Source organism: Hemicordylus capensis, chromosome 1 (assembly GCF_027244095.1).
Source record: "Hemicordylus capensis ecotype Gifberg chromosome 1, rHemCap1.1.pri, whole genome shotgun sequence".
In the NCBI taxonomy this organism is placed as follows: Eukaryota; Metazoa; Chordata; class Lepidosauria; order Squamata; family Cordylidae; genus Hemicordylus; species Hemicordylus capensis.
The window spans coordinates 150841843-150865536 of NC_069657.1; the positions used below are offsets into that span (position 1 = coordinate 150841843).

Consider the following 23694-nt stretch of genomic DNA (forward strand, 5'->3'; position numbering starts at 1 on the left):
GAAGGAAAAATGTCAAGTGTGCAACAAAAGTGTATTTATTGTGTCTAGGTTGGTCAAGCAGAAAAGCACCAAGATGTAAGATGGTGTGTGTGTGTGCGCGCGCGTGCGTTTAAAATAATGCTTAATACAGGAAATGTTCCTTCCCTACTTTTCTAGATGAGTAATACTTGAGGTCAGTCTAGACTATGTCAGATGTCTAGATGATGACTTTAATGACTCTCCTGTGTGGTGGAACCGCCTCCATAGGCATGCAGCTGTAGGCTTACAATTTGGCTGTTGGCTAACCAGGGAGGGGGGATCTGCTGGTAGAAATGATTCCACTGATGCGTGATGGAACAGCAATGGAAGTGCAGCTGACTGACACATGTGTATGATGCAGAGGAATGTTTGTTTTTTTTCCTGGTTGAAGGAACTTTATGTAAAAGGGTTGTTTGGTTAGGAGGGTGGGTGGGGGTGGGGGTAAAAGACCTCTCCCTCCCATCTCAGAGCAGTTAAAAGCCTTTATTTTAAAAAATCCTTTCCTGGCATGTTGTTTTGGAGAAGGGGAGACTTTGTTTGGCAAGCAGTGGAAATTCCTGTCACACGGGTCGCATGTGCAAAGAGCATGAAGGTGAAACGTGCTGGTATCTGGAATTCCCGTTTCTGACTCATGCTCATTAATGCCTTGGATTCATCTGGAAGAAATCTCCAGCTCTCGACAGAAAGCGCTTTTTAAAAATGCTTGTAGGGGGTGCGTGTGTGTGTGTGTGTGTGTGTGTGTGTGTGTGTGTGTGTGATTGCCCAAAGATGTAAAACATTGGGGGACATTCTGGCAAAACTGTGAGAGAGACAAGGTTTCTCTGCAGAGCAGCATTCATGCCAGCTGCCTGCAAGGAGGCCTGCTTTATGGGCTAGCTCTGCAAGACGGCAGGAGGTGTGCATGGTATAAATTACTGAACTCTGGTGCAAAAAGCATGGGATGGAGAATTAATTAAAGCAACCTGGATGGTCACCATCTGAGTGGAAGAGGCCAGGAGATGGGAACATTTTTATAGCTGATTTGCAGAAATGAGACATAATGTAAGAAAAAGGCACTTTTTTCTTAGGGGAAAAAGGGATGGGGAGGGTTATTGGCAAGGGGTTGGGAAATCTGCATTAGCTGTGACTGTGTTGCACCACGCAGAATGGCTGTTGAGCACTGTATCTGCTGGTTATATTGAACACTCTCAAATGAGTCTACTTTTTGATTGATTGATTGATTGATTGATTAACTAACTATTTTTATACAGCCCAAATCTTGCGTCTCTGGGCGGTTTACAATTAAAATCATTTAAAACATTAAAAATCAATTAAATGGTTAAAATAATTTAAACATTAAAATCATTAAGATTAAAATCAGGTATGTTTCTAGGCCTTATGACTGCAGCAAAAGGCTTGCAGGCAGACAGTGTTCAGACTTAAAAACCAGAGGAGAGTTTAACTGGACCTTCTATGTAGCTTTCAGTTCTGACTCTGTGTTTCCTATTCCTTTGTCCCTGTTCCAACTTATCATCATCATCATCATCATCATACTTTATTTCGGTCATTGACCAGAAACATTATCACACACAACAGAACGTAATTTACATAAAATATAACAAAATTTAGCCACTGTATTGGAATATTTATAATTAAATATTGACAATAAATTTTTTAAGAGAGACTCATCTGAGTAACCAGGAAACATCACAAGATAAGGCAAAATAAGTGTTGATCGATCATTCTTGTAGAGGTCACAATGTAAAATAGCATGTTCAGTAGTCTCGATAACGCCAGACCCACAAGGGCAAAGTCGGGATGCATAAGGAACCCCCCTAAACCTCCCTTGAAGCACCGCTGTAGGGAGTGCATTTAATCGAGCTAAACATAGCGCCCACCTAAACCTGGGAAAGGAAATATTACTTAGGTATGCAGCGGGTTTTGTGTTAAAATGCTGATCTCCAAGGTAAACACCTTTTGGGATTTTGGCAACTTCTAACTGTAAATCAGGGCCACTTATCCCTTCCCTTCACACCGCAGGCTTGATTCTGTTGTTGGAGGGAGGGCTATTTATTCAGGAGACTGAGAGGCGAAGGAACAGTGGTTTGTTGCTCTGTGTATTAGGTGGGGGGCCTGAGCTATCTCCAGACCTACTTGTAGTGAAGTCCCATACACACATGGGTCCCCTGTCCCTGCAGCCCAGTTTCTGCCAGGAAGTTAAACATGTTAACTTGGGAAAGTTAACTGCTAACTTGGCAAAGGGGCACTTTTTAATGTGGTGATTCTCTTTATTGAGCAGATGGAGAGCAACTGGCCCAACAGGAGAGTAGCAGGGGGAGAGTAACTGGCTCTATCCACCCACAGCACAGTACCTCCAGTGACTGTTGCTGGTGTCTATCTTATGTTTCTTTTTAGATTGTGAGCCCTTTGGGGACAGGGAGCCATCTTATTTATGCACTATTTCTCTGTGTAAACCGCCCTGAGTCATTTTTGGAAGGGCGGTACAGAAATCGAATAAAGAAAGTAATAAATAATAAATGTTACATCTTAATTACCGCTTGCATAGTGCTGTCAAGTGTTCAGAGCACTTCTTGTGCATTATGTTGTAATCCTTACAACCACCCTGTAAGGTAGCTGTGCATCCCCAGAGTGCCGTGGAAGCAGAAAGGGAGTAACTTGCCTTAAGTCGCCTAGTAAGCTTATTTTATCTAATCTATCTATATATGTATATACCACCTGATACGTGCATCTCTGGCGGTGAGGTGAAAGAAGTGCAAAGTCCAAACCAGGGAAGTCACTGCACGGCACTAGCTCTCCTTCCCCTCTTCGGTTTTGCCACAGGAGTACACATGCAAAGGTGCAAGTGTTACTTTGCATGTTTTTGAGGACTGATTTGTGTGTTTTCTTAAACAGCACTGTTGGTCAATATCTTGGGTCTTTGTGGGAGCACACAGCGGGCTGGGACTGCCTTCTGTTCTGCTGTGGTCTCAGTGGTGATTTGCTTATTCACATCCCACTTTTCCGGCAAGAAGCTCAGGGAAGCTTACATGGTTTGGTTCTCCTGCCCCCCCCCCCCCCCCGCCTGCAATTTTATCCCCCCAGCAGCCCTGTGAGATAGTTTTTAGGCTGGGAAGTAGTGGGCCTGGCTGTCTCTTTCTGTGCTCGGCACTCAATTTGCAAACTTCTTCCCTATAAAGGAAACAGCCAGCTTTGATGTGGTGTTGGTCATCAGAGAGGCTCTTGAGGCTTTCCAGAATGTTACTTTGGTGTTAGATCAGGAAGGGGATGCACCAAGAGTATGCTGGTTGGAATGTCCTGACACCCTCCCAGCACATCTCTTTATCGTGTGGCAGGCTGTTCATCCGAATGACCCCTATACATGTTTGGACAAGGAGTGCGTGTGTAGGGACCACTCAGATGAACAGCCTCCCCTGCCCATATAAAGGGCTGTGCCAGGAAGATGTTGATGCGGAGGATGTTCCGATGGGCCTACTGTTGGTGATTCCCACTCTTGATCATGCTGGAGGTTTCCTTGTCCAAACTGGCCCAGTGACTGGCCAAGGCCCTCAAGTGAGTTCCATGGCCCCGTGTGGGATTTGAATCTGGGAGCCCAAGGTCTAGTCTGGCACTCTAAATTTGGCTCTCTTGATTGTCTTAAGTAGCACGTCTTACATTCCAGTTAAATGTGTCACATTCAGTTATAAGGGAACTACAGGATATTGATGTTCATGAATATTCATCTGTCTTATCTTGTGAATTACCGCTTTATATCCATAAAATGTGGAGAGAAAATTACCACAAAAAAGGGAATAACCGTGCTTAACATAAGAGGGTATAATTAATCATATACTCCTGAAAGTGGCTCTGTTTAGAGCCTGCCAAATAATATTTTGGACTTTCCATCTAAGGTGGCAAAGATGCTTTGTGACCAGCCATTCTCTGGCCCTGTGAGTAACATGTTGGACCCTGCTGGACCATCCTATTGTGAAAGTCTCATGTCAGCTTCCTTCTACATTTTCACCCCCCCCCCCATTCAAAGCTTTTAATTAAGGCAGGAAACTGTGTGTCTCTGTGGCTGTTTGACTGGGAGACTTATTTTTCCACTAAATGAGATCTTAGCAAGCCTTTTTTTTCAAAACTGGGCATTAATCTTTTGGCTATTGGCAGCTTAATAGTTTGCCCGAGATGCTATCTGCCATTTCTCCTGGTCGCACTTTTCTTTTGATTAAATAAGATGTGGGGTGGGGAGGAATGCTCTTTGTTAAGGCGGACATTGATTTACTCTGGTTTATTTCATTTTCAAAAGGGCTGGGGGTTGGGCTCCAGAAGATCAAAGAACCGGGAGAGAAAAAGAGAGGGTTGTGAAATAAACCCAGCTCTGAAATTGTAATGCCTAATGGCAAGGCCTGATCTTGGTTATTTCTGCAACAGTTCCTAAGAGTTACAAACGTAAGATTGGCCTTGCAATGCTGCTGCCTTCCCCCCCAGGCCTCTGACAGTTTGCTCTTTCAGTGCAATTTCATTGGCATGTGCACTTTCATTTTGGGTGAAAGTCAGTGTGGGCACTGTCCAACAGGAATCCCTCCTGCTCAAACCCATTAGAACAAAGGGGAGCCTAATGCAAATAGTCCACAATCTTGCCTCTTGAGCACCACTTTATACTAAGGCGTTGCACATCTAAAGGTCAGCACAGGGGATAACATGATATAAGGAGGTCGGAGGGGTGGAGGTGATAAGCACACGGACCAGAGTTCGGGTAATAGAGATGATGGACATGAAACAGGAGGTCTGTTTGTGGTTTTGTGAAGCAAGCAGCATTGCCAGGATGGAGCTGTGGGAAGAGACCTTGAAATTGCTGTGGACTGCTTCTTGGAAATACTGCAGTGATACATTGCTGCTGTCAAAAATGTAAAACAGAGTTTTAGGGACAATTAGGGAAGAGAATTAAACAACAACAAAATCCCTGAGCCTCTGTACAGGGAAATGGTCCTTTCGTACCTTAAGTAATACACACACAGTTCTGGCTGCCTCATTTTGAAAAGGACATCATAAGTTGGAAAACTAAAGAAAAGGGCACCAGAAATGATCAGGAGTATGGAAGACTGTAGGACCTTGGTCAGCAACTAATTTTGCTGGGAGCCTTCTGAGAGGAGGGAAGAGGGTGGTGGACCAGGGCTTTGCCATCTTTCCGTAAAGTGGACCTGCTGGTAAGACAAGACTTGTGTAAATGAATGTTACTGTTCCATTAACACTATTCTTCTGCCTTAGGTATGGAAATTGGGGGGTCAGTTTCATCGGGGGGGACCACCTCCGACCCAGAGGCTCCAGTTACTGATTCCTTGTATGGGAGGATTGTTTAAAAAACCAGGACATAATGGTTTAGAAAGGATCTGTTACATTGTTGTTTCTCCAAGGAGTTCAGACAAGCAAACACAGAAAGTCTTCTGTCTAGGGACTAAAGTAAAGTGTGTCGTCAAGTCGATTTAAACTCCTCGCGCCCACAGAGCCCTGTGGTTTTCTTTGGTAGAATACAGGAGGGGTGTACCATTGCCTCCTCCCATGCAGTATGAAGTGATGCCTTTCAGCATCTTCCTATATGGCTGCTTCCTAATATAGTACCAGTGGGGATTTGAACTGGTGATGACCTTCTGCTTGTTAGTCAAGCATTTCCCTGCTGCGCCACTTAAGCTGACATCTAGGTACTGCCCAGATTGAAATCTACTTGTAATCAGAAGCTGACACTTAGACTGACATTGCACAAGCACAATGGGTTTTTGTGTGATTTTATTGATTTCCTCCTTCCCTCTGCAGCCTTCCATGGCACCTGGAAATATGTTCCTGAGAGCTGCAGGACCCTCAGGGATGTATTTTTCAGGAGGCACAGAAGACTGCAGAGCAAGGGAAAGATTGGTGAAGTCGCCGCCCCCCTGTTGCACATGCAAAATGTTGCTTAGTGTGTGCAATGTTAGTTTCAATGCCAGCTCCTGATTATTGAAGTACAGGAGGCCCTCTTTATTTGTGGGTTCTATTCCTGCCTGTTTCTGTGGATAATGAAACCACAAATAAAGAGACCTTAACCCTATGGGGACTGGGGGTGGTGTGGTTAAGTTCCTAAGCACACTGAAGTGTGCTGAAAATCACAAGACAAAGCAGAGGGGAGCAGAAATAAGCACAATAGCTTGCTCTTCAGCTCTCCAGCAAACCCCCCCCCCCAATATCCAAATCCTATGATTTTTGTTCTTTTTTAAAGTTTTTTTTTAAAAAAAATGTAGAAAAGAGCCACAAAATGGCTCAGCACTACAAAATGGCAGCAGGAAATGACATCAGAAGTCATTTCTGGCCACCCAAGAACCGCAGATAGGCAAAAATAACCCCATTTTATCCTGGCAAATAAAGAAACTGGGTCCCTATGACCCAACTATGGGTCTCTATGACTCAGCAGATACGTGAAACTGTGGGTGCCGGGACTGTGGATAATGAGAACCACCTGTACATGTAGAAAGATGCATCATTTGAAAGAAATAGCTGGAGAACATTTTGTTTGCTTTTCTCAATACTTGGGTGAAATGCAAGAGGTTTAAAAAGAGCAAAAAGCATTTTTAAAAACACAGTGCATCATAAGATGGGGTATGCTTTAGGACAACATTAGAATTGAGTCCAGTAAAGGATTAGAGGCCTGCTCAACTGAGGTCCCCCAGCTGTTTTTGGACTACAACTCCCATAATCCCCAGCTACAGTAGCCAATAGCCAGGGATTATGGGAGTCGTAGATCAACATCTGCAGGAGGGCTGAAGTTAAGCAGCATTGGTAGACAAATGAAAGATAGAGAATGCTGTTTACTGAAGATAGTCAGGGCTACACATTCTCAGATTCTGGGAGTCTCTGTCTTTCTCTGGTGGACCCCTTGATTGTTCAAGGAGGGATGGAACTATCGTATAATCATAGTGGTCTGTAACTTTTGGTGCTGCAGGATTGCTGTGTGAGTAAGGAATCTTGTACAAAATCTTGCAGCTGGATAATCTCTGCTTTTCTATATCTAAAGAGGTCAGATTTCTAGTCCTCATGGTTATATATTTTTTTAAAAAATTGGAAATTGGTTGGCTGTGTCAGTTGACAGTTCATAAATAAATTTCAGATGGTTAAGCGGTAGGACTTTGGAGCCCTCTGCAATTCTTGTCCCTGCCTGATGGTATTTGCCTCTCCTGCCATGCTATATCCAGTCTCTGACCTTCCCCCAAGTTCATTGCAGTTTCCTTTCCCACTTTTCTTCTACAGTTTTCACTTTACTGGGTTGAAAATGCAGAATTAATAGTTGTTACTACAGATATGCGGGTCAGTGGCAGCCCCCCCATCTTCTGTAACATCTAGTTAGGCCCCTAGAGGCAGAATAAAGTATGCTAAGTAAATGTGTCCAGATCTTAATTTGCATAATTGATAGGGAAGAATGTGAGTTTCCTTTGCTCAGAGATGGCCCATTATTCCAATCCAGCAAAGCTGTGGTTCTACCTGTCACAGGTAGAGTTACTAGACCCAGACCATGAAAGAACTCCTCTACCTCCAAGAACTGAATGGGTCACTTTTCTCCATCCCAGTGTTGTAATGAGAATAGAAGCCATTCCGGGTTGGATTTATCCTTCTGCTCTGCAGCTCCTAAAGGGGGAGAAGTCCTCTTGGGGGCTGGGTGTGGCAACCCATTTGCAGGACAGCTCTTAAAAACCTCTTTTATCACAAGACCAGGGAGCACAGTATGACTGGCTAAGTTGGATGCTCCCCCGCTCTTCTGAAGTGATTGTTTGGTCTCTCCCTGCATTGGGACAGATCGTTGTTTTGGGGGCGATGCCCTGAAATACTTGGAAATGCCGCTCTCAGTGCTACCTTGAGATGCACTTGGTGAAGCAAAAATCCAGAATGTGTGCTTTCAGTTTGGGCTTTGAGGGCCTGTAGCAAGGGGTGAAAAGTGCAGTGTCCAATGCAAGTAAGAATTGGATTGTTCTGCTCCTGTCTCTCTCCCGACTTCTTTGGTTGCTAAGTGGCTGTAGCCTTTCCTGGTGGTGAGGGTATGCAGTAATGGCTAATCTGTGGTTCCCCCCATTACACCTCTTAATGATTCCCTAAATCATGCTAATGAACTGCACCCCACCCCCCTGTGCAGCTTGACCCTTCCCCTCGGCAGAGCACTGAAGGGCAGCCGGGATCCATTATGCTGGTGAATGGGCCGTGGGTAAGATTTATAGAGCAGGCGGGGTGGGGTGGGGGGCTGTGAAGTGGTCTAGCTGGCTCCTTGGCCCTTACAACAGGACACCTGGGCTGTCGTTAAAGGTAATTAGTGAGCTAGTGCTGATTGATGAGGGGTCCAAATAGCCTCCTAGCCAAGCAAGGGGGTCTTGTTGGGTGGATGAGCGCCTTTTGATACCCAGGGTGTAATGAAGTCTCTGATTTGAAACCTTCATTAGGGTCTTCATAAAGGATTTGTTTTTGTTTTTTTTTGCCTGTGGAAATGGGTTGTGCATTTGTGTGTTGAGGAGAACAGGACTTGCATTCTGTCCAAACTTCCCCCTCGAAACCTCCAGCGATAAAATATGGCTGCTGAAGCTTATTGGAATCTCTCCAAGAAGAGAGAGACTCATAGCAATAAAAATACTTCTTGCTCTTTTCGTATTTATTCTGCCAATCTCCAGGACCGTATATAATTGATAAACAAAATTAATGTAAAACAACCACTAATACTTTCAAATGTGTTCAGCTTTAGACCCCAAATTTCCAACCAAACCATACATCTAATATAAAACAATACCCAGTCAGAAATTACTTGTAAACAAATTTCAAACTGTTTACTGAATACAAACACCATTCCTGCCACCTTAATTTATTTCCAACAAAAATGAAGAAAACCTGCGCATCTGGGCTGTGGCACTAATGGCAGGAGCCTCTTTTGAGAAGGAGTTTGTCATTGTGAGGCCATTTGATTGGTTGATTGGTTGATTGATTGATTTCTGTACTGCCCTTCGAAAAATGGCTGAGGGCGGTTTACACAGAGGAATAATAAATAAACAAATAAGATGAATCTCTGTCCCCAAAGGGCTCACAACCTAAAAAGAAACATGAGATAGACACCAGCAACAGTCACTGAAGGTACTGTGCTGGGGGTGCTTTCAAGAACACTGCCAGCACACGCACCTTGTTGCCCAGATGATCATTTCCGTTAGGTATCTCTGCTATTATTAAGGACCTCAAGAGATCATGTGGAAATAAATGAGTCCCAAGATATGTAGGATTCAAACAGTTTAGCACTTTATAAGTTAGCAAAGCAGATTATGTTTAGAAGTGAAGTAGTAGCCACTGCAATCGCTGAAGTAAACTTCTAAGTTTGGTCCCCCCTCCCCCAGCTAGTGTTTTCGCTCTCTGATTCATCCCCATGTAGAAATGGGCACCACATTTTGCACAGTAGAAGCTTCTGAAGATCCTGGTTAGAGTGCTGGACTAGGATCAGGGAGACCCGAGTTCAAATCCCCATTCAGCCATGAAACTAGCTGGGTGATTCTGGGCCAGTCACTTCTCTCTCAACCTAACCTACTTCACAGGGTTGTTGTGAGGAGAAACTCAAGTATGTAGTACACCGCTCTGGGCTCCTTGGAGGAAGAGCGGGATATAAATGTAAAAATGAATGAATGAATGAATGAATAAATAAATAAATAGTATTCATACATTGTCATTACATTGTAATCTAAAGCTTACAAAGGCATGGATGACAGAAAAGTCTGTAGCCTTCTCATCAGTGTAACTGATGGAAGACACTCCTGGCTAAATATAATTATATTTTTATATAAAATCCTAGAAATTTCCTTTCTCAGAATGTGAAAGCCCTAAATGGCTTAGGCCCTGGGTATCTAAGAGAGCGTCTTCTTCACTACGAGCCCCACTGCCCATTGAGGTCATCTGAGGAGGTCCATCTCCAGTTACCGCCAACTTGTTTGGTGGCTACACAGAGATGAGCCTTCTCAGTTGCTGCCCCGAGATTGTGGAATGCGCTCCCTGCTGGGATACAATCCTCCCCATCTCTGGCAATTTTCAAAAAACACCTGAAAACCCATCTTTTCACCCAAGCTTTCTCAGCTTCCTAAATTTGGGAGGTTTTAATCTCTGGTTTATTTTTAAATTGTTAAATTGTTTTAAGTATTTTGTATATGTTTTTAACTTGTTTTATGCTATTGTTAACCACTCAGAGACGAATGTTTGGGGTGGAGTACAAATTTGATTGAGAAATGAATGAATGAATGAATGAATGTTGAGAACATTTTATGTACCACACCTGAACAGAATATTGGTACGCTGCAGACTAGTATTTGGTAGGATTGGAATGACGGCCTTGGAAAGGATATTTAGATGCTGTGACGTGTCTATACCTACAAAGATTAGAATCGTTTGGACCATGGTTTTTCCCATGACACTCCATTGATGCGAAAGCTGGACTCCGAAGAAGCAAGATAGAAATAGCATTGGCGCTTTTGAGCTTTGGTGCTGGAGAAGACTTTTGAGGATAACATGGACAGCTGGGAAAACAAACAAATGGATCATAGAACAAATTGATTCAGAATTTTCACTTGAAGCACAAATGACCAGGCTCAAACTATCATACTTCGGACACATTACACGAAAATCCAGCTCCCTTGAGAAGTCCATAATGCTGGGAAAAGTTGAAGGAAGGAAGAAGAGGACGACCAGCAGCAAGGGGGATAAACTCGATTATGACAGCAATGAATGTACCACTGAGAGACCTTAAAGGCCAAGTGGAAGACAGATCATCCTGGGTGCTTTCCTGATTAGCTGCCTAACAGCAGGAAAATGCTCCTGTTCAGGCAAGTCGCATTCAAAATGTAAACAGCAGGAGGAGCAGTCTTGCGGAAACTAACAACCCGAAAAAACAGCAACTTTCTTACAATGGATATTCAACGTCATAGCACTGTATCGCAGTGATTAAATTCAAAACAAGGCATTGGGAATCTGAATGGCACCCTGCTGTCCATGTTGGGATTGTTGGGTCACAATGCAGGAAGTGTGTGAGCACACTTCAGAGATACGACGTGACCCCGTTGCAGGGTGTAATCTGGAAAGCACCCTGGAGAGAATCTATGTGCTCACTAAGAGTCTCCACTGACTTGACGGCACTCACTCACTCACTCACTCATTCAATCATCAGGGACCATGTAAAGTTATTTTGGCCTGAGAGGGTAAATCTGGCCTATGGGCAACAAGTTGGCCATCCCTGCTTTAAGTTACTATCCCAGGCATTTCTTGCATGAGTGTCCCATCCCTAGTCACACTGGATCATACCAAGGGCAGCATCAACATTGGTGGAATCGGTTGATAATGTTGATACTGCATGTTTTGGTGGTACAGTTATAGGAAAGATGGTTTAGTGCTGGCAATTATTTGGGGCAGAAGAAGTAAGTATCACAAGAGTGTTGATGCCAAAAGAATACCTAATGTTTGTTCCTCTAGACATGACATATATGAAAATGGGTGGACAAGATATGAAGCTGCTGAAAATATGGTAGACCTGGATTAGTCACCAGAATTTTCAGAAGAGAATTTGGTCCCCTTTCCTCATGTTCATGCAGCAGACCATGTGGAAGAAGTTGCCTCATGCTGCTCTTGTGTGCAGTTGCATGTGTGCATGAATACTGCAACCACATGGGTGAAGCCCATCATTTCTGTCTTTCCCACCTGATCAGCAGCCTCCCTTCTGGTGAGACGCTGGTTGGGAGAGAAGATTCACATGCCCTGCCTATGTAGTTGAATTATTCACATACATAACCAGAGCTGCATGGATTAGCAGATGGTGAAGCAACTCTCATTGGCTCAGAGAATGCATGAAGATGGGCCTCAGGGCCAAACTGATGGAGATCCCTGGTGATGGCATCTCCCATCTAATACTATTATCCTATCCCAAATGCATTCAATTTAACACAAATTCTTTAGAGCTGGAAAGAGTCTCAACACAAGATGTCACCAAAAACCCAATTTCCTCTCTACTTGTTACAAAAGTGAACCACCCCTTTTTTTGCAGGCCTTTAGAGGAGGATGGAAAGCACTGTGTGTAATACCAACTTTATGATAATTGAAGTGATAGTACATTCTATATTGCCTACATTTTGCACACACCCCCAAGTTAATGTGTATGATTCTGTTTTTGCATTGACTCCTTTGGACTCTGTTTTTATTTTGCCTGGTGCTTACTTCTGTTGTAATTACCTTCTATTTGCAGTTTTTTGCTTTTCTACCTTGGTGTGGTAGGATGGCTAATTATTTGCACTGGGAGGCTCCTGAATAGAATTTTGCCATCAGTGCCTTAGGTGGTTTTAACAAGCTTCTGTCTTTTAGCCTCAGTAATCTGCAATGTGAAGAAAATGATACTGGCCACCTTACAAGGTGGTTGTAAAGTGGAAGGCAGGAGAGGATAGTGGGTGGAAGGACTAATAAGAGTCTTGTGGGAGATGCAGCAGCCAGCTGCATGCTCTCTCTTTGCCTTGGAGCATTTAAACATATCGGCCCCCACCTCTGAGTTTAGACAGGGCCGGACTGGGGGTACTGAGAGGGTGGTGGAATGTATGTGGGGAGGGCGCCAGGTTTTGAGCAGAATAGGTAATTAAGGGTGGGAGTTGGGGCGCAGGGGTGCCATGCAGCTGGGGTGCACCGGGAATATGCCCTGTTGCCCTGTGGGCCAGTCCAAGCCTGAGTTTAGATTTGGCAGTCCTCAGTCTGCAGCCTTCCTTCTTGACCTCTCATGGGCTTCCAGGGTGCTGAAGGATATCCCACCAAGCAATGAGATCAGCTGGGCAATGAACTGTATTGGCTGCAACTGACACTTTGTAAAGTTTTTTTTTAATAGGAGGGGAAACAGCAGTAAAAGCACTTACGAGGTGATAAAGAGCTTTAATGAGTTGGCTCTTTGATAGCACAGCTGTAAACTGATAGGGAAGCAGGAACAACAAGGGGTTAGTTAGAGTAGATGGGAGAGAAAGTTCTGAATCCCTGAAATTGCCTTATGTCTCCCTACACTATGTGTTTTTGAAGCTGTAACTGCAGACTGTCTTTGGATTTCCTGTTCAACAAGACAATGACATACCCATGCATTTTGTCTCTCTTCTCCCCTTTTGGAGGATGGAACTGTTGAGTTGAAGGAGTTTTGTGTGGGGAATTGCTGTTAAATAGTCTGTAGCCTCCAAATGGGATCAGCATCACACGAAATGTCCTGTGACTATGATAGGGACCTAGATTTTATATCATCCCTCTTTCTAGAAATCGTGTAGTGGGGTTGTGAGACATTAGTAGGGGGGTGCTTCTAGGAAACAGTCATTGAATGGCCTTGTGAGTTTCTGATGCTTTGATTTAGTCTCCTTTAAAAAAACAAAACAGATTTACAACAATTGCATTACAGGGGGAAAAACTCTCGGAAAATGGATGGATTGCAGAGCAACACATTTTGGCACAGGTTCTTCAGAGATATACTGACTTAAATGTCTTGCCTGGAGAAAATCTGGAGCTTGCCTTGGTTTTCCTAAGCAAGAACTTGCTTTGAGGGAGGGTGGCAGTGAAAGTGGATCCTGTGTGATGTCAGGAACCCGTTCTGGATTTGCAGATCCTAAATAGCAACCCAAACTGTGTACAACTGGGTTGTATACAAGACTCAAAACAAGGCAGTAGCAGTCCTCACCCAGATGCTGTAATAAGTGGATTCTGTAGCCCCATCTGGTTTATGATGCTCCTGGCAATTAAGATAAGCTTCCTTTGCATGAGCTGAGTTGCTACATAAGATGAGAGCTCCCCTGCAAGTTAATTAGCGCGATGTGCTTGCCAAGATGTTAGCTGTAAGTCAATTATGATTAGAACAGAGCTGAATGAAAGGCTGAAATCTACTGTTTAGCCTTAAAACTTGGCAGCAGGAAGTGCCTTGAATGCAAAATGTAAAATATTTAATCTTGTTTTACTGACTTTAATTTTCAGAATGGTTTAAGGGGAATGGATAGAATAAGGAGTGGGGGAGGGAGACTACTTAAGTATGTCTTATGTTGGATTTTCACATATTGTTTCCCTTGTAGTTTCCTCTTCTCCTTTGTCTGTCACTCAGCAACACCAAGCATGGTCCTTTTTACCTGGCATCTGGGCAATGGGTCATTTGAAGACTACTGTGCCTTTCTTAAAGACCCTGGAACTCTGTTACTGAACCCATTAGATTTTCAGTCAGTACTCTGCGCACAGTAACTTTACTTGAGGGAGATCTCCTCCCTCTTATAGATTTCCAGTCTCACTGTGCCCTGTGTGTGCTGGTCATGAGCCTGTGCCCACAAACTCTATAAGCAGTTGAATTCCATGCAGACACCAAAGTCTAGGGTTTGCCCATTGGAAAAGTTCTCCGTGTGAAGCCATTTCACTGACTGAGATCCTCATGCTGGGCTTAGCTTGCCTGTGCTCATCCCTTGTATTGTAGTGGGCCTGGTTGTTTAAAGCTGTGGTGGTGTGGTGGGGATGGTGACAGAGATGGCAGCCGCCTGCCTCCCAGATGTCCTGAAATGGCCTGAAAACAGCTTGACCTGGCTTTGGGAAATAACTGTCCTGAGTATGCTTAAAAAAACAACCACCAACTTTTACTGAAGCCTTATGGAAATATAATATGCAAGTGTGGTAGAGATCCAAGGGTAAGGCCTGAGGATTTGGGGATTCCATAGGTACAAAAAGGTTAAGAACCCCTGATCTGGCTTAAGGTGGTTTCCACCGACTGGCAGTGCCTTTCTGGGGTTTGAAGTGAGGATCTTTTCCAGCCCGACCTGGAGATGCCAAGACTTGAACCAGAGACATTCTGCATGCAAACCAGGTGCTATGCCCCAATCAATCCCTTTCCCCCTCTCAAACCCAGTGACTAGCTTCTAAAGAGAGAGGTAGCAAGGCTCAAGTCTGTCTGGGAGCTCTCAAAGCTCTACTTTCCAAATCCCAAATGTGTGGGATCTTCCTGAGCTTGCTGATGAGGGAAAGCCGCTCTGGGTGTGCTCAAAAGTGCACTGATTCCAAGGTTGAGCCTGGCAGGCATAACCCCTCCCGCCGGGTTTGGGGGTTGAACACCTAGCTCAAAATAAACCCTGCCCAAGTTATTGTTGCTGCTGTACATGGTGTCGTTAGTACTACCTGAAAAAGATGCAGCCACACTCTCTTGTAGTATGGGACTAAAGAGCAAAGTAGTCCTGAGTGAAACAGCAATATGGAACCCACACTTACCTTACCAGTGGATCCTTCTCCCCGTCATCACATAGAAAGAGTGGGGAAGCAACATTCCCCAGGTTTGCTAATTCTGCACTTGAAGCCTATATAGCGTAGGGTGCATAATCATTCTCCTTGTGCATGGGTCTTTCCCACAATTAAAGCTTTGCCTGCAAGTTGGAGTATAACCATTGCCCCATTGTCATGTAGTAAGGCAACGGCTGTTGTGTTCTGAGTTTTAAGGACAGTGAGCCCCAGTTGAGTTGGGACTCTGCTCTATAGCACATTTCATTTAATGGTTCATTCAGCCCAAAGCAGCTACTGCCTAGAAGCATGTTGAGAGAGACAATGTGGTTCAGGGACTGCTCTTTCTAGGGTGTATTGTGTGTGAGCATCAGCTGGAATTAAGACTCAAATGGAGGGCTCTCTCTGACTTGCTTATGGGATATATGACTATTTATTTATTTATTTATTTTTACACTTATATCCTGCTCTTCCTCCGAGGAGCTCAGAGCGGTATACATAGTTATCTTTATGTCCGCCTGTCTTAGGATGCATACAAAGAACACAGGAAAGCTAATGCATTCACCTATTTTTCCAGATGTGCTGTGCATGTGGCGACATTCTAGAACCAATGCAGCAAACGTGTCTTCCCCTTGGGAAACAGCAGCATGTACTGTACTTTCCATATTTACATTTGTACATATTGTAGGCTATGAAATGTGCTCATCTCTGAACAATTAATTGGAAGCAGTACTAAATTTCTGCCATCACTCTCTCTTGCTTGCTTTCCGTTTAAAAACACACATTAAAAAAAAATAAAAATCCTAACTCTGAAATTTGATGCTGACATTTGGACTGCAACAGTTGCTCTTGCAGCAACATTAAAAGGAATCCAGTCAAAAGATTTCTCCTCATTGTTGCCCCCTACAGAGTATGAGCCCCATAGCTGCATTCATGCTGAAATCGTTGTTTTTGCAGTGAAGCTCAATTGCCAGCTTTGGGAATATATACTGACCGCCCAGAAACCAAATGTTGAGATTGGAAAACAAAAACAAACGCCCTCTGAAATGAATGTTTTCTGCTACAGTTTCATCTTTATTTTGCACCAAATTGTGCTAGGTGCCGTACACATGAAGATGTGACACAGCTGCTGCCTGGGTGAACGGCACCCTTAATATTCCTTTCACATTTGCCTGAAGCTGATTCTTAGGCTGACTCCTTCTCACTGCACATGTTTTACTGCTAATGGCACGGGCCGCTGAATGCACTGGAATCTCCTGATTGTGGGCTAGGTGCTCTTTTCTTCGCCAGCCCCAGCTCGCCCCAAAGGAATCTAGAAGCACGCACGCTTCTTTTCTGCTTTCCTTGCTTCTCCTCTGGCGAGCGGGCTGAAACGAAAGAGCCTTTCAACCATTAAACTATATAAAAGCGCGGTAAAGTTATGCAGCTGGCCAACGAGGAGGGGCCTGGAGGGGAGGGGTTTGTTGGCCATAAAGCGAGGGTTTCTTTGGAGGCACCGCCCCGCCTCCCTTAGGAGGTGAAGGAACTGACCCACGAAGAAGCACAGAGGGAAATCTGCCGTGACACGAGGAAGGGGAAGGAGCGGTTGCCGTGGGTAGAAGCACACATCCATATGCTGCTGCTGCCGCTGCCGGCTTGAAGGAGATGGGCTCCCATCTCCACTTCATCCCCGCCTAGTCCTCCTACCCCTTGGCTGACCCGAGGATGTGCTGAGCGTATGCTGTTATGCTGTCGGTTTCACTGAGCCTCCCGAGGGGCCGATCTGGTGACAGGATGACCTGGGTTTGCCTGTCTTGCATGCTTTGGGTATGTAGTTGTCTTCTGACGACACCCTACAGTATCTCCCCCCCCCCGCCACTTCGCTCCAAGTTGCTTCATTTAGTTGTGTTGGTAAGCAAGCAGGGCTCTGTTTGAGGGTTCCAGTTACAAGGCGGTGTGTGTGTGTGTGTGTGTGTGTGTGTGTGTGTGTGTGTGTGTTAGTCCTCTTGGATGAGATTTTCAAACGGGATGGCAGGGGAGAGGAAGGAGGAAAGGTGTGTAGGAAAGTGGTGTGTGTGTGAGAGAGAGAGAATGCCGGTGGATGGATGGATTTCAAAGATTCGGTTGCTGTGTCCATGAAGGGAGAACAGGGTGGTAAGAGATTCCATCTGGATGTGACTTTGCGAGGAAAGACTTTGATGCTTGCTGGGAAGCAGATGTCCAGCTCTCTGGCTTGCTCTGCCGCTGGAGAACACTGCAGGAGACCAGGGCATGTTGGGCTTGAAAGCATTTGCTTCCTCTCTCCCCTCTTCCAAACGCTGTTTGTTTTCATGAGAGGGAGACGGTTATCTTGTTCGTTCTTTAGCACTCATGGAAACCAGAGTGCTCATCCCTTTCCTTGCTGCAAGGGGAATGGAGCCGAACTGACTCTGAGTGGGAGGCTGTGCTAATTGAGGTGTGTGTGTGGGGTGGGGGTTCCTCTTCTTTGCTCATTTGAAGACAAGCTGATGCAAGTTTTGATTGGGTAGAATTGTCTTAGCCTGAAAACAGAAAATTGGAGAAGCCTCTGTGGAGGTGAAGAGTGTCTTCCAGTGGCGTCTCAGGACTCATGACTGGACCACTGAGAGTTGGAAGGAGACCCCTGAATGCTCTTAACTAAAGTCTGCTACCAGTGACATGGCCCATACTGTTGAAGGAGTTCATATCACTTGTCTTGCCATAGATGAGGAGGTGGTGTCACCAGCACCAGCATTTCTGGCTACCTGTTGCTTTTCTGTGCCCTGTGAGACACCTGCTGCTCGTGTCCTATGTGAGCATGAGTGGGATTTGTAATGTAAACCTGTCAGACTTGGAGGTGTTGCCTCGTCTGGGGGAAGAACACCCAGTGCAAAGATGTCAGGGTTTAGGTGCTGCCATCGGTGGCCTGGAGGGAGGTGCTCAAATTACTTTGTTTGGAAGACCATTTGGGTGTGGTGTGGTGTGGTGTGGTGTGTGCATGCACCCTTGGGTGCTTTATAAGTCCCTTTTCATAATATCCTGTTTTGTTGATACTATGGGCCAAATTCTGATACTGTTGGGGTAATGCGTGAAATGCTACACTGAGAGCCATTACAAGGCGAGATTTTGCTCCACAGATCCTCAGCCTGAGAGTGAGGGCTTTGGGACATAGCTAATCGGACAAACATTTGCATGAAAAGAGAACTCTGCTGCTTCAGAGCGAAGCCTGTCTGCCCGGTCCCTACAGTTACAACCCACTGTTTGTGACATCGCTTTGTTGCCATAGTGATTCTTTGGGTGGTCCCAAAGGCGAAGTGGGGCAGGGGGAGAGAAGGCGGGGGAGGACCAAGTGAAGCCAAGAAGGGGAAAAAACCCCTCTGTAACTGGCAAAATTGTCCTGGGTTGTGGTCTCCCAGGGTGAGAGAGGGATGGTAGCCTGGCAGGCCCTGATCTGGGTAGAGGACATTGTGTTGTCAGGCTCTTTCAACAGCTTCACCTGGCATGGTGGCTTATTCACTTCAAACTAAATTATTCCCATTGGTGTTTGGTAAGTCACAAAGAAGTAGGCACTTCCGTGGTGTGTATATTCGACTGCTATAGAAACTGCATCAAGCAGAAGGGGTGGGCCCACACAAGGCTGGTTCACACAAGTGTCTTCTGCATGGTGTGTTAATATTATGGCACGGTGTCTGGTCTTGTGAATACTCATCATGTCCTGGAAAACATTTGAAATGTGGGCGTAGAGCCAAGTACATGAACTGGTCCACAAATGGTCTTGTATAGGAGCCTCTTTCTTACCTACTGCCAATTATAGATTTGTGAGGATGTTTCCACATGTGAGGTGGTTACTCTTGAGTGCATACTTGGAGTAGATTGATCATGGGAAGAAAGATTAAACTTCATGGGGCTGTTGTCCGAGGGGAAAAACAAGCCAAAGCCTACTTGGCTTATGGAAGGCCTGGGGAAAAGTTGTCATGATTCTTTAGAATCTGGCCTTGGTCCTCAAGCAGATAGTCTCTTTGCATGCGCATGGAAGGAGCGAAATAGATATCCATTAATTTCACTGAATCATATAATTTTAGGGTTGAAAGGCACCTTGGAGGTCACCTAGTCCAGGGATCCTCAACATTGGGCCCCCAGATGTTCTTGGACTTCAACTCCCATAATCCCCAGCCAAAGGCCACTGGGCCTGGGGATTATGGGAGCTGAAGTCCAAGAACATCTGAGGGCCCAACGTTGAGGATCCCTGATCTAGTCCAACCACATCATACCTGGCAGGTGGTCATCCAGTCTGTCTGAAAACCTCCAGCAAAGGAGAGCCCACCACTGCATGATGTGACCTGTTTCCCTGGGCAATGCCTCTTACAGCTGGAGATGATCATCTCCAAACCACTCTCGCCATGATAAAGGCAGAGTCCACGAGCAACCTGGACTCCCACTTTGGTGCTTGAGACCAGCATTCAGATGCAAGGAGAGTGGACTTCAAAAATTGTGTGTGTGTGTGTGTGTGTGTGTGTGTGTGTGTGTTCAGATAGTGCACATCTTCCGCCAACTCCTCCTTGCTGGCCTACATTAGCTCCTGCTGAGCTAATGAAAACTCTCTAGTGATGTAAGATCACAGTGTGCTCCTGTGTGGCTTTCTCTGCTGCTGCAGGGATATTACTGTGATGATTTAAACTGTGGGGCTGACATTTGATGTGATTTATCATTTTAGACAAGAACAGGGGAGTAGCCTCACTAGGTCATAGAGTTCATTGAGCCCAGTATCCTTTCTCTCATAATGGGCTGTTCCAGATGCTTTAGAGGAAATGTTTTAACAGCATGGGGTACTAACCAGGAACTCCAGTCCCCCTTGATCATTTCCAGCTTGCAACAGTCAGATGTTTTGGGACAGGAATGCAGGAGCTCTCAGCAGTGAGTTTTCTCCTCTTCACAGTTTCTTATTTGCAAAAGCAACAATAGAGGGAAGTGAAAGACCAAATGACAGCTTTGGAAAAATGTGCTGTGAAGTGATCAGATATTGGTTCATGTCCAGAAATTAGGCATTTATAGCACCCTTTTCTAATTTGGTATCATTAACTAGGGGCATTTTAATAGAGCTCCTTGGCAAGGCTGGAAAATATTTCAAATGTGGAGGTGTCAATCACATTTTTAGAAGACATCATCCAAAAATTGTGCCAACTTTTCGCAATGAAGGAAAATGCAAGGTCGATAAATATCAAGTTGTTTGTTTTTTTTAAAATCAGATTTTTAAATATTTAAATTGGATTTTAAAAACATTATATGAAGTTTCTCTTGAACAAAAAGAATGGCTAGTTTGAAATGAAACCTACATTTAATTAAAAGTCAAACCTGTTAAATATAATTTATATACTTACTAAATCTAAATATCTGAAACTGTCATATGTGGAGTTAAATTGCCTTTTATAAGTAAAAGACTAAACTATAGGTGGGGGTTAGTATTTGAGAAGGTGGGGCATTCTAAATGTGACACAAGTGGTCAAATTCTGTATTTGTTGCTATGCAGATTTCAAATGGTATGGTTATGGCCACCAGACAGCATGAAAATTTAAAGGTAAAGGTAAAGTTGTGCCGCCAAGTCGGTGTCGACTCGTGGCAACCACAGAGCCATGTGGTTTACTTTGGTAAAATACAGGAGGGGTTTACCATTGCCTCCTCCTGTGCATCTGAGATGATGCCTTCCAGCATCTTCCTATATCGCTGCTGCCCAATCTAGGTTTTTTCCATAGTCTGGGCAACATACCAGCAGGGATTTACTTACTTTCTAATGGAGAAATGCTGTCATGCCCAGTAAGGCTTGGCCCATACTCCCCAGCTCCTGACGTTGCATGGGAAGCTGCTGCCCCCACCCACCCCCGGCTTCTGTGACATACCGCTTGGTACATGCTGTATTGCTGCATCCTCATGACCGCCTGTTAAGGTTTGTCTGCAGTTGCCTTCAACTCCTTTGGCCGCTACTTGGGAACAGGCCTTCTCCAGGCCTTCTCCGTTGCTGCCCCTGGACTTTGGAATGCGCTCCCTGTTGAAATCAGAGCCTCCTCATCTCTGGCAACTTTTAAAAAGGCACTGAAGACCCATTTATTCACCCAGGCTTTTAATTAGATTTATAGTTTTAATATTTTTAATACTGGGTTTTTAATGATTTTAATTGTGAACCACCCAGAGATGCAAGTTTTGGGCAGTATAGAAATATTTTAAATAAAATAAATAAAACCAATAATTAGGCCCCTCATGACCTTGCATGTGTGTAGAGAGAACCAAATGGAAATCCATTACTTTCACCATTGACCTCTTGTCTCTAAGCAGATATAATTCAGTAAGGCAGTCGTGTGGGCTGCAGGAGCAAAGGTTTTGGAGTATGCTCCTAGGTAGCGTAAAGGTTCTTACTGAAAACCAATGTTTCGTTTCTCTGGTAACCAACTAGCAAGCACAATTGTTCAGGAAATCTATCCCTTATTAAAAAAAATTGGGAAATTTGATTTAAATTGCCTTGCGTTTTAATCAATCCATGCTAGAAAAAGTAGTCATGCTTAAGTATGAGCATAAAACTGTAGGTGCCTAAGCAGCTAGACACCTCAGATTTTGCCTGCCTTACATCTAAGTTCTCCATGATTTTCCAGTGGGTTTTGAGAACTTTCTTGTACATTGCACATTCAGCCTGAACCCAAGTAGATGTGGAATGGGAGCATGCCATGCCCCTAGGGCTGACCTTAGGCGTGGATGAGTTGGGCAGTCACCCAGGGTGCCCACCTGAAGGTTAAGCCAAGCCGACCTTGGTTAGGGTTAGTACGCTGTTTAAGTGTACTATACTAACCATGGGATGAGGGAGGTGCTGAAAGCAGTTATTTCCCAGAGCACTATTTACTGTAGGAGCAGCCTGCATATCCCCCATAATGACATGATTCATGGTTATGCCCCCTTCTCTCCCAGTGTTCAGCACTTGTTTGCACTGCAGCATCAAGACTGAACCCAGGGAGAATTTCTCCCATATTCTGGAATCTGGGTCAGCTAGGATTCCAGAACATGGGAAGAAATTCTCCAGAGCTTGCCTCTTCAGGTTGGTGCTGAGTGCAAGGAGAGTGAGGGGATATCCCCTGAGCATGTTGATGTGCAGGAGGATATGGCTGACTCTCCTGCTCCCCCTCTACCCAGGTTCAGATTGAATGCTTATTAGTGCTGTTATTTCAAATCAGCCAGATCCACTTGCTTCTTTCTTTTATGCATCACATGTAAATTCCAGAGTTTTGCAGCCATCCTATTGTGTTACTTCTTGTTTATTCTGGAAAACATTTGACATATACCATACATACCAGAGGGCAACTTCCAAGGTTAAGTTTCCCCTTAACAGCATTCATTTCCAGATTGGAGGCTGCATATATTGCAGTGAGTGGAAGGTGAAGCATGTATTTATCTCTTTCCCCTCCCTGTTCTTGGGATGCTGATTCAATAGCAGATATTCACAGTTGTGATTCATGTACCCTTGGAAGGAAACACGTGACCACCAATCATATGATATTGCACACAGTGTTTTCTTTGAGAAGATTGTGTCTGTGTGAGAAAAATGTATAGTGTGAAATAGTCTTCAAAACCAGACTGGTCAAGTATCTTGACAGAACAACAGATGTGAAAAAAAAGAGTTCTTAATCATTTGGGACATCTTTTTCTTAGCCTTAACTTGATCCAGTTTAAGGTGCTGGTGGTTAACTTTAAATTGCTTGGGCCCTGGATATCTGAAGAATTACCTGCTCCCAAGGGTTTCTGCTTGTCCAAAAAGGTCAATGGAAGGGACTTTGCTCCATGTGCCAACATTGAGGGAAGCTCAGTTGTCATGCACATGGGACAGGGCCTTCTCTGTTGTTGCCCCCAGACTCTGGAATGCTGTCCTGGTGAGTGTCTGTTCTCTGGTGTCTGTGGCTGCTTGTTAAAAACAACAACTAAAAACTCTTTCCCCCCCGGGCTTATCTCTTAGGGTTGCCAATCTCTCTGTTTTCCAGCCGCTCTGTCTATTTTTATGACTACTGCTTTTTGGTGTTTTTGTGTTTGGTGGTCTTAATTGATTTTAACATTTTAACATGATTTTATGGAATTTTATTGTATTAACTTTTGTAAACCGCCTTGATGAGTTTTATGAAAGGCAGTATACAAATTGATCAATAACGTAAAATAAAACTGCCCCTACAGGACTTGACTTTGAATTGGCTCAGAAGCCGAAACAAGTTGTCTGGCTTATTACTTCAGGTAAACTGATAATAGGTACAAGTCCTTAGTTATGACTCTTGCGAGTCTTGGGTTGTTTGCTTCACTCTGCCACCAATCTATAAGTTTTCACTACCAAACTCATGTGTTCCTCATTTCCTCTTGGAGTAAAAAATCAACTTCGATTGATGTGTGTGAAGATGATTGATTTGAGCAGTCTCATTTCAC

At 44.4% G+C, this 23694-nt stretch overlaps 1 protein-coding gene across 14 annotated transcripts in view; it reads left to right on the forward strand.

The window, feature by feature from the left end:
* TNS1 (tensin 1) overlaps positions 1–23694 on the forward strand; it is a 432927-nt gene that overhangs the window by 80534 nt on the left and 328699 nt on the right. Inside the window, exon 1 of one of the 14 annotated variants that reach the window (XM_053307483.1) lies at positions 16790–17079. The exons of the other annotated variants lie outside the window; for them this stretch is intronic. Within the exon in view, the coding sequence (XP_053163458.1) occupies positions 16999–17079 (81 nt within the window). The 5' untranslated portion in view covers positions 16790–16998. Of the gene's footprint in view, positions 1–16789; positions 17080–23694 lie in introns of those variants that run through there. 14 annotated transcript variants of the gene reach the window in all.